The sequence below is a fragment of the Fonticula alba genome (assembly GCF_000388065.1).
Source record: "Fonticula alba strain ATCC 38817 unplaced genomic scaffold supercont2.5, whole genome shotgun sequence".
Classification (NCBI taxonomy): domain Eukaryota; order Rotosphaerida; family Fonticulaceae; genus Fonticula; species Fonticula alba.
This window is the reverse complement of record NW_009242975.1, coordinates 1,483,853-1,494,349: the sequence shown is the minus strand read 5'-3', so window position 1 is coordinate 1,494,349 and position 10,497 is coordinate 1,483,853. Positions and strand designations below refer to the sequence as shown.

The following is a 10,497-nucleotide window of genomic DNA, read 5'->3' as shown; positions in this document are numbered from 1 at the left end:
GGTATCTGAAGGCGTGTGCCCCCCCCCCCCCCCCCCCAGGGGGTTTGGGGACACACGTGTGGCGACCGGCCGGGCCCCGGCAAAGTGCGGGAACAAGAAACGCGGCCAAGGCGTGCATCACAGTCAACCGGACGGGGCGGGGCAGGGAGGGGGGGGACCCCCCGACCGCCGTGCCCAAGAGCAACAGACCTGGCCCGCGCCGGTGATGGAACGAGGCCAATATAAAATCCCCCTTTCCCCGCCCCGGCCGGGGATTATTAGCCCCGGGAGCGTCTCGAGCTTCCACCGCACGCGGCTGCCTTCCCGGGAGCGCCGAAAGCCCGCCGTTCCCGCCCGTGTGTGCCCCCCCCCCCCATAGCTCCAGCAGCCAGAGGACCATGGCCCTGGGGCCTGGTCCCCGGAATGCCAACGGATAAACCACGCTGGCGCGGCCCCCGATACAGAACAGCATTGTGCACGAAGGGACCACATGTGGTGGCCACACTGTGTCTGATCACCAGGCCTGCGTGGCCTCCGCCGGGCCCAACGGACGACCTGCCTCCGATCGTTTGTGGGGTTCTCTGACCTGGCGTCGGGCGGCGCGTCGCAGGAGGGGTGTGTTGGGATGGGCTGCGCGGGCGGGCCCAGGCTCGCGTCAGGCCTGCCGGGGGGAGGCGGCACGTCGCCGGGTGACCGTCTGCGTCGGCCGGCTCTCCATCGGCCGGCGCGGTCGGCAGGCCTTTCGCCTTCTGCTCTCCCCCAGACGCATGTCCTCCTTTCGGGCGGGCGGGTGGGCAGGTCTGCGAGCATTGACCGGACCCCGGCCTGTGCCTGTGGCTGTTGGTCCCCCTCCCTGGCCTGGCCCCTCACAGGCTCCGGGCATTCGTCAAGAGCCCGGCACCGGTCTCCAGATCCCAGATTGGGCCTCGTTTCTCCTCCTTCTTCCCCCCCCCCCGCCCCCTCCCGGGTGTGCGCCATCACTCGGGGCGGTTTACGCAGCGGTGAGTGTCACCTATGCATGGGGTTCAGGCCGTCAAAATGCCTGACTGTGCTCGATACCCGGGTGCCGGCAGGTGCGCCGGCCGCAACCTCAAGGAGACCCAACAAGGAAGGATCGGTGTCAGATCTCGAAGCCTCATCCCCGGCGTCATGGGGCCCTGTCTTGCGGCAGTCACACGCGCCGGTATCACCTCCCGGCCACATATTGCAACACGCCCATGCCATACCGCGCCTCGCAATCGACCCTCCAGTGAGAAGCCCACCAACAGAACCGGCCCTTCGATGCTACAGGTCTCGCACCACACACGCGCAGATGCGAGGCGAGCAAGCAATTGCCAGGTATATTCAGATGTAAGAGAGAGAGAGAGAGAGAGAGAGAAAGGGGGGGAGGAGAAGGAGAGAGGCAGCACACGAGATCAACGTCAGAGCTCTCGCCGCTTGCCTCTCCTCGCCTCTTCCATGGATTGGAGGACTCCGACACAGGAGAGGGATGGACGCAGGACACACTCGCAGGCATGCTCGAGTGAGTGGCTCCGGGAGTCCTGGCCTGCTTTTTTTTGTCCAGCCCCCTCCCCGGGCCTTTCCCTGTCAACACACCGTGCATTGTCGTGCACGTGCATGCACACGCACGCACGCACGCACGCACGCACGCACGCACGCACACATGGCCAAGCGCAAATACAGGCTTAGAACTCCTGCAGGGTGGGCAGGGTGCCAGCCTGGCCACCGGCGGCCTGGACATGCTTCAGGAAGGCCTCAACCCGAGGGACGATGGCCTCCGGAACGAGACCCACCTTCTGGTAGACCTCGGTGTAGGGGGCCGACGCGCCGAAGGTGTCAATGCCCACGGTCAGGTGGGCATAGCGCGACCAGCCGATGGTGGAGCCGGCCTCGATCGACACGACCGGGGCCCCCACCCCGCCGAGGACCTCCTGACGGTAGGCCAGCGGCTGCTGGTCGAACAGCTGCGTGCAGGGCATGGACACAACACGCACGCGGAGATCGCCGCCGGGGGTGGCCGCCAGACGCTCGGCCACCTCCTCGGCCAGGGCCACCTCGGACCCGGTGGCCACGAGGGTGACCACGCGCTCGCCGGAGCCATGCTCCCCAAGCAGGTACCCGCCCTTGGCCACGGACAGGTGACAGCTGCCCTTCAGCTGGGGAAGGTTCTGCCGGGAGAGCGCCAACACCGAGGGGCCCTGGCGGAAGGACACGGCGGCCTGGTAGGCGCCGGCGGTCTCACGCACATCGGCCGGGCGAAGGGTCAGACCGCCGGGGGTGGCACGCAGCGACACCAGGGTCTCGATCGGCTGATGGGTGGGACCATCCTCACCCAGGCCAATTGAGTCGTGGGTCATGATGTAGATGACCTGGTGGTGGCTCAGGCAGGACAGGCGGTAGGCACCCTGGGCATAGCTGTGTATCCGAGGAGTGGTGGGTGGTCGCCGGGCCCGGGGGGGAGAGGGGGGGGGGGGGGGAATCAGCAGTCAGAAGGGAGGAGGGGACCGAACTTGGGCCTGGCACGCGCCCGCGACGTACCCGATGAAGTTGAGGAAGGTGGCGCAGAAGGGCAACATGCCGCCGTAGGCGTGCAGGCCATTGCAAATGGCCGCCATGGCATGCTCGCGCACGCCGAAGCGCACGTTACGCCCGGCCGGGGTGGCGGCCTGGTAGTCATGCGAGCAGTCCAAATAGTTGAGGTTGGACCCGGTGAGATCGGCCGAGCCGCCGATCAGCTCCGGCAGCACCGGCGCCAGGGCATTGATGACCATCTGCGAGGCCTTGCGCGTGGCAATGGCCGGAGTGACCCCATCAGACACCCCGTCCACGACCCCCTGGATGGCGGCCAGCCAGGCGGCCGGCAGGGTGTGGCTCGGGGTCAGGGACCCACCAGCGCCATCGCCGACCAGGCGCCGACGCGCCTCAGCCCCGAGGGCCAGGTCCGCGGCGGCCAGAGCCTCCAGGCGCTTGTTGAAGTCCGCCTCCAGGGCGGCACCGCGCTCGATGAAGCCGGCCAGCTCGGCGCGGACATCCTCCTCCACGTGGAAGGGCTTCTCGGCGTCCAGGCCGAAGAAGGACTTGACCTTGGTCAGCCCGGCGCCGCCGAGCGGGGCACCGTGGACCTTCTCGGTGCCCTGGCCGGCGGACCCGTAGCCGATGGTCGTGCGCACGCAGATGAGCGTGGGCTTGGTGGTCTCGGCCTGGCCGGCGCGGATGGCCGCCTCGATGCCGGCCAGGTCATTGTCACCATCGGCCACGGAGAGAACCTGCCAGCCATACGCCTCGAAGCGCATGCGCACATCCTCGGTGAAGGCCAGGTCGGTGGAGCCGTCGATCTGGATCTTGTTGTCATCGTACAGGACAATCAGCTTGCCGAGCTTGAGGTGGCTGACACAATTCGAGCATGGCATCGGACACACAGGGTGAGCCAGGGGTCATATCGTGGGGACCGGCAGGGTCCCCCGGGCAGCGAGGATGGGACATGGCTTGTGCATGTGTGCGCATGTGCGTACCCAGCGAGGGAGGCGGCCTCCGAGGCGACGCCCTCCTGCAGGCAACCATCGCCAACCATGACATAAGTAAAGTTATCGACCAGCTGCACATCATGCTTGTTGTAGATGGCACCGTAGTGAGACTCGGCCATGGCCAGGCCGACGGCCGCGGAGATGCCCTGGCCCAGGGGGCCGGTGGTGACCTCGACACCGGGGGTGACAAAGTTCTCCGGGTGGCCAGGGGTGCTGTGCGTGTGCGTGGGCATGGCCGTGTGATCAAGTGGGAGGGCGCGGGCGGGCGGTGGTCAGGGGCCGGAGGCTGGTGAGTATGGCAGCGCCAGGAGGAGGCCGAAGGAACGGGGGCCCCAAACGCACCGGGAGCCCAGCTGACGGAAAGCCTTCAGGTCCTCCATGGTCAGGTCGTAGCCGAACAGGTGGAGCAGCGAGTAAATCAGGGCCGAGGCGTGGCCGTTGGACAGCACGAAGCGGTCACGCCCGGCGAAGTTCGGGTTCTTCGGGTTGAACTTCAGGAACTTCTTGAACAGGACGTAGGTGGCCGGCGCGCAGCCCATCGGGGCGCCTGGGACACAGAAGGCGCCGGAGGCCGAGCGAGGGAGGTCAGCAAGAGGCCACAGGCCGGGATGGCGCACTTGGTTGGAAGGTGCGTGTGTGTGTGTGTGTGTGTGTGTGTGCCGGGCGTACCAGGGTGACCGCTGTTGGCTGCCTGGACCATCTCGGCCGACAGAACGCGGATGGTGTTGACGATCTTCCAGTCCAGGTCGGAGGACTGGGCGCGCAGCGAGGCGCCGGGGGCATCGGCAAAGGTGGTCATGGTAGTGACGGTGGTGGTAGCGGGACGGGGGGGGGGGGGGGGGGGGGGAGTAGATGGAGGGATCAACGGCGGGGCGCGAAAATCTCTCTCTGTTGTCCCCCTCCCCAGGGCGGTTGAGGCCTGACGGGCCGGGTGCATTTGAGCCTGCATCTCACGCCCCGCCTGTGGCTGTGGTGCCGTTGTGCTGAACGTGGCAGGCGCGGGCACTATCAATATTGGCACACGCTCACACGCTCACACACACACACGCACACAGACGGTCACATCCAGCCTCCTTGCGGGTGCCCCGTTCCCCGTTGCCTGGAGGGCTGTGGCGGGGGAGCCGGACAAGACAATGGCCGTGACTAGGGCTCGGTAGACGTCCATCTCCCGGGGTGGGCTCCGCCTCAAGCCCTCCACCGATCGGGGCTGACGTGGGACCTGCGCCCCGGCCCGCCTCGGCCCTCGTCCAACTCCACGGCCCGGCGCTGCGGCGGCTGCGGCCCTTCCTTGTGCTTTTTTCCCCGCTGACTGACCCTTTTGCTGGTTGGACGCGCACACACACACTCACACACACTCTCGTCATGCTGAAAGGTATCCCTCACCGGCCGGGCGAACGTGTCTCTACTCATCCGGTCTAAAACAGCCCTCCCTCCAGAGAGGAGCCACCCCCGCGTCCACTTCCACTTCCACTTCCACTTCCATGCACATATTCGGGTCTGGGCGGCGGTCCCAGCGCACTGGTTCCCCCTCCGCGCACGGCGCGACCCCTGGCACTTATCGTGGGACCGGGAGCCGATTTTCCCAGCCACCTCTCGCAGGCCAGGGAGGCTGGTCCGGTTGGCGCGTCAGGCCTCTGGAACGTTCCCTTCCCACGGCAATGCTGCCAACGCACAGGAATCTCGTAGGCAACTGTTGTCACACCGCAAAGGGTGCCCCACATTGGGGGCCGGGATTCATTACATCTACTATACACAAGGACGGGTGCGGGGAATGGGAAACGGCGGGCGAACTGAGGAGAGAGATAGAGAGAGAGGGGGAGGAAGAGACCATGGGAGAGAGGGGGGGGGGGAGAGGGAGAGAGGGAGGGAGGGAGGGGGAGAGGGAGAGAGGGGGAAACCCTTGTTGGCTCCCCTTGTGTCGATCGAGAATGGGCCTCAGCCTGTCGCCCTGGTCCTCGCTGACCGGCTAGTGGTCCGGTGGCCGGCGGGCCTGTGCCCGCCGAAAAAAGGCACTGTACGAGAGGGACATCTTGGTCAGGACCACGGGCTGACCATCGAGGGTGATGGACGAGGCCGGGCAGTCGCGATGATGAGAGGTCCCAGGAGCATTGGCGGGGCTGATCGGAGCCGGGTGCCGGGCCGACACCGACGAGTACAAAGCTGCCCCAGTCAGCGGGCAGTACTGGACACTTGCTAGCGGGCCGGTTGGCTGGCTGGGATCCGATGCCGCGGGGGACGTGCCGCCCGGCAGCCCCTCAGAGACCGAGGAGGCAGCCTTATTGCACACTGGCGGCGGGGGGTCTTGCACGCGCGCCTGTGGGATCTGGCGTTGGCGCCTCGCCGCCCTGAGAGCCGGTGTCCGATCCGAGGAGGGGGAGAAGGACGGCCGTGGCGAGGATGGCGGCGAGGATGGCGGCGAGAGAGTTGGTGAGGAGGAGGTAGTTTTGGCAGTGGCAGCTGCGGCGGCAACCGCACCGGCCGGCATCTCCAGGGCATCTGAATAGGTGTCCATGTCGTCTGAGTGGGGTTCCCTGGCATTACCGTTTGTCTTTGCATCAGCTGACAACAGGGCGATGGCCACAGGTTCGGCGATGTATCGATGACACAAAAGGAAGGGGAGAATGAAAAGGATGGAGGATCAGTATGCATGTGTGTGTGTGTGTGTGTGTGTGTGTGTGCGAGCGCGCGGGACAGGGGATGTTGCTGGTGGAGTCCAAACGCACTTGAAGGCAGTTGCCCAACAGGCTGCTCTGCCGCAAGCTGGGCATCTGTCTTGAGAGATGATGTGGTCGATGTCAACGGTGGCAAGGTCGACTGCGTGGTATCTGAAGTTGGGCCGAGATGGGCATTGGCCGGCGCCGGGGCGTCTTGCCCACAGCCCGTTGCCGGAGCATGTTGAACGGCATCCACCTTTGGAGGGCAGGGGCCAGCACCCGACAGCAGGGCACCCGGGTCAGCACCCGGGGCGACGACACGCTGGGTCCCATCCGACACTGGAATATGCCGGGACTCACGCGGAGCCCGGACACCCCGAGCACTCGCCCCGGTGGGAGCCTCCTTCGGCCGCCCGGGGGCCGGGGGATCCTGCTTGACGCCGGCCGGGCCATTTGGTGTCCTTTCGGAATCGAGCGCCATGGCTTGGCCGGCCGGTGCCGGCTCGTCGCCACTCCCGGACATTCCGGCCGTCGGGACGTCCCGGTGCAAGGAAGACAGCCGCGCCTGCTGAGCAAGGGCATCGGTGATGGCGGATCCCCGGGTCGCGAATCCTTGGGATGCCACGCCCAGTGGCGAGCTCGATGCCGAGGGAGGCACCATGGTCGCGCCTTTCATCCCTCCCAGCAAGGCCTTGGTCGGCGACATGCTCTCCCGGATGGCGGGATACGTGGCAGCCGGACCGCCATCACCCGGACCGGCATCCACATCGGGCTTCGAACGGGGACCGGCCACCGGACCCTCGGAAGCACCGGTGGCCGGCGACAAACCGGGACCTTGGGCAGATTCAGCATCAGCCATTTCAAGTGACGCAGACACGCCCCCGCGGCCGCCGGCTTCGGGCGGCGGCACAGGCAGCAATCCCTTTGCCCCCACATCCATGGGCCTGTCCGACTGGGGCATTTGCTCATCCTGCCTCTCGGCCGGGGAGGTCTTCGACTTGAACGACATATCGCGCCCTGATCCGACCGCCTCAGAAGCAGCGCCGGGAGCCCCCACCGGAGGCGCCGTCCCATCCAGCGGGGCGGTGGTGGTCACGGGAATGTTCCGCTCCTTGTGCGTGGAGTACCATGCCCGGCTGTCGCTCAGGTAGGCCGTCCAATAGGTGCTCGGGTCATCGGCATGGGTCTGGAAGAAGCGCAATGCCAAGCGCGCAATGATCGGATCAATCTGCAGGAAAATGCTGACATTACTGAAGTACTGGCAAAACACCGGGATGGTCCACTCTTTCAGGGTGGATTCCAAGAGGGCTCGATCCTCCGGGACCATCGCATCCAGGCGGTCCAGGCCGGTGGTCGCCAGTCGCAGGGGGCCCAATCGCCGGACGACCGGGTGCTCCGGATGCAAGGTCAGCAGGTGGTCCATCATGCCGAAGATGCACGCGTCATTGACCTGGGCCCGGTCGGTGTCCCCCACCCCGGGGGCCAGCTCCACCTCCGGCTGGATCAGGTCCAAGGGGGAACACACGATCGATCGACACAGCTTACAATAGAGGGCCCGATGGATGGGCAGAATCCAACAGGCATCCGCCGGGAAGCTGGACGGCCGGCAGCTGGCCAGCGGTGAGTACTGTTCCAAGAGGCTGGCCAATTGCTGCTGCTTTTCCTGATGCCGCTTCAGGTGCTGTGCGTCCATGTGCGGGTCATCGAGAACCGGATACCCCTGGGCCACGTGCTCCAATGCAATGCGCAGGTCCGCCGGGCTGGACAGACGCCGGGCAGCATCAACCACTACCCGGCGAAGGACCTGGGCAATGTGTTCTTCCTGGTCCCACAACTGCGAGACATTGGACGTGATCTTGCCCCCGGCCAGGGTTTTCATGGAGTTGCTCATCGCATCGTCTCGCAGACATTGGCGAGCCCGGGACAGGAGGTCTGCCTGGCGCGGGCCGATCGGCGTGGTGGGCAATGTCCTCGGCGGGCTGGCCAAGATGTGCGCCGGGTCCAGCAGCTGGCTCGACAGGTGGAAGAAGGGGTTCTCCGGGTGCGTGGCCCGGACCACCGCGTGAATGGGATCGTACGAGAAGCCAAGGAGATGCCAGATTTCTGGGCATTTCCCATTCGCTCACAGGTAAGCCGAAGGGTGACCGACAAGAATGGCGAACCCCCCCCCCCCCCAAGAAAAAAAGACACACACACAGATGCACAAAGAAAGCAAGAAAGCGGAAAGAAAGAAAGAAGAAGCATGCTTGCAAGTGCGCACCCGAGTCGGAAAACATGAAAAGCGGATTGTTGTGGTTCTTGTTGGCGCGTTTGGAGCGCGACCGACGGTCCCGGCGCCGATGGGTGACACCGGAGTGGGAGGAACTATCGGAGCCGCTGGACCGGCTGGCGGAGGTGAGGTCCCCATCATCGGTCTCCAGCAGAGGGGTGCACCCTCGGGAGCGTTTGGCACATGGGGATTGCGGGATGCTCGGTGGAGCTGTGTAATTGGTCAGGCGGAGGGGGCAGACCCGGTGGCAGGGCAATGGCCGAGGAGTACGCACCAGGGCTGGCGGCCGCTCGCCCAAGCGATCGATCCTGAGTGGGGCGGTTGGGCATGCCATCCATGGCCGGGGGGAGGTCACCCGAGGGGGAGCGCTGTCGCTGTTGCTGCTGGTGGAGGGGGGCTGGGAGGTGCTCCCCGGCGGCTGCAATTTCGCGAGCATGACGCATTGCCTGCCGATGCCGGCGCACCTGCTCGCGCTGTTGCTCGCGTTGCTCCCACTTGAGCTGGTCCTGTTGCTGCTGCAATAGGCGCTGCTGGTGCTGCTCATGTTGTTGTTCTTGCTGTTGCTCACGTTGCCGCTGCTCCAGCTGCAGCCGCTGCTTCAAGGCCGGGAGTGATGTCTGCCCCTTGGCGATGTACGACGGGCCAACCTGCAGGGAAAGAGTGGTCCTCTTCGGGGGGGCCGGAGGGGCCGCAGAGGCTGCCGGGCGCGCCTCCACAGGCGCAGCACCAACAGGATCAGCGTGAGGCGTTCGCCCGGGAAAATCCAACGCCGAGGGAGTGTCATTCTGGGGGGAGCTCGACTGGAAGCCGGGACCTCTGCTGGCCGATGGCGCCAAGGGGACGGTACTCGGCATGCCCCGGCCCCCGGCAAAAGAGCCGACCTCGCTTGGGGAGCGCGCAGCAGAGGGCGTCTGAGCGGCAGAGTAGGGGGCGACACCCATGATGCCGTTGCCCTGGGCAAACCGCTGGCCATTGGGGACAGCTCCCGCCATGGCAGGCACCGGGGCCGAAGGGAGCGTGGAAGGCACCAAGTGAGAGTGGTAGTTCGGATGGATGGGAGCCAGGGGAGTGGACAGGAGGGATGACGGTTGCCGCGCTGCGCCTGTTAAATCATAGGCGCCGGAATTGCCCAGCAACAGGGCCATCAGGCTGTCCTGATGGCATGTGCTAAGGTACTCATTGTTGGACAAGTGCGGACGCGGCTGAGTCCCGTAGATGCTGGTCGACTGCTCGATGTACTGTTGGATGGAGCTGAACTGCTGTTGTAGGAGATTTTGCAAGTGGAGTTGCTGTTGCTGCTGGCTTTGCTGTTGCCGCTGCTGCTGCTGCTGAAGCGCTTGCAGCTGGCGAAGCTGGGACTCGACCGAGGGCTGCTGCAGTGGATCTAGGTGCGTCTGCTGCTGCTGCTGCTGCTTCAGATGCAGGTGTTGCCGCTGTTGGAGTTGCTGCTGAAGCTGGAGCTGCTGCTGCTGGATCTGATATTGAAGCTGCTGCTCGATCGTCGGTTGCATGTGCGTGGTTATGGATGGTTGCTGCTGCTGCTGCTGCGGTTGTTGTTGTTGTTGTTGCTGTTGTTGCTGTTGTGCCGATGAATGGTGTTGCGGCTGCTGGTGTTGCTGCTGCTGCTGATGGAGGGGTAGGCTCGAGCCAGAGGCAGAGTGTCCATTGGGGAGAGACATGCTGCTTGGGCGTGTAGGAGAAGAGAATGCCGCGCCAGGAAATGCCCCTCTCTCCTGGGTTACGCAGGAGGGAGGAAGTGGGCCAGGGCAAAGGGAGAGAGAGAGAGAGGGGGGGGGAGAAGGGGGCAGAAATGCCGAAGGGCGGGGGAGAGGGGGGCAGAGGGAGACGGAGGCAGAGGGGGAGAGAGAGGGGGGGAGAGCCAAAAAAAAGGGGGGAAAGGGGAGAGGGATACAGAAGCAGCCCCGGGGAATTTGCACCGCACGGGTGTCCCAAAAGCATCTATAACGGTGGGTTTGCCCATCTGCAAGGCGCCGGGGCTGAGACACACCAGGCGTGGGTTCATGCCCGGTGAGGTCCTGTTCAGGCCTGTTGGCCGGCGGTTTCCCCCAGG

General features: G+C 65.5%; 2 protein-coding genes across 3 annotated transcripts; both read right to left on the bottom strand.

Annotated features, from left to right (window-relative positions):
* Nucleotides 1-1,618: 1,618 nt before the first annotated feature.
* H696_03505 (transketolase) lies at nucleotides 1,619-4,329 on the bottom strand. Its single transcript, XM_009497372.1, has 5 exons — nucleotides 4,173-4,329; nucleotides 3,846-4,050; nucleotides 3,492-3,716; nucleotides 2,518-3,366; nucleotides 1,619-2,394 (listed from the first exon to the last, which is right to left on the bottom strand). The coding sequence occupies exons 1-5, from the start codon at nucleotides 4,300-4,302 to the stop codon at nucleotides 1,665-1,667; spliced, it is 2,139 nt and encodes a 712-aa protein (XP_009495647.1). The 5' UTR covers nucleotides 4,303-4,329; the 3' UTR covers nucleotides 1,619-1,664.
* A 1,026-nt stretch (nucleotides 4,330-5,355) lies between these two features.
* H696_03504 lies at nucleotides 5,356-10,105 on the bottom strand (the record flags this gene model as incomplete). Of its 2 annotated transcripts, XM_009497371.1 has the most annotated exons (5): nucleotides 5,356-5,848; nucleotides 5,979-6,062; nucleotides 6,227-8,260; nucleotides 8,418-8,636; nucleotides 8,701-10,105. In XM_009497371.1, the coding sequence occupies 5 exons, from the start codon at nucleotides 10,103-10,105 to the stop codon at nucleotides 5,697-5,699; spliced, it is 3,894 nt and encodes a 1,297-aa protein (XP_009495646.1). In that variant the 3' UTR covers nucleotides 5,356-5,696. The 2 variants fall into 2 exon arrangements, with proteins under 2 accessions (XP_009495646.1, XP_009495645.1); XM_009497370.1 differs by having other exon boundaries at nucleotides 5,356-6,062.
* Nucleotides 10,106-10,497: the final 392 nt, after the last annotated feature.

Excerpts from the sequence above, each read along its gene's own strand:
- H696_03505 (XM_009497372.1), bottom strand. The coding sequence starts at position 4,302 with ATGACCACCTTTGCCGATGCCCCCGGCGCCTCGCTGCGCGCCCAGTCC. Across the intron at positions 3,717-3,845 it reads TTCCGTCAGCTGGGCTCCCG|CACCCCTGGCCACCCGGAGA; the intron begins GTGCGTTTGGGG and ends GCACACGCACAG. Across the intron at positions 2,395-2,517 it reads ACCTTCCTCAACTTCATCGG|CTATGCCCAGGGTGCCTACC; the intron begins GTACGTCGCGGG and ends TCGGATACACAG.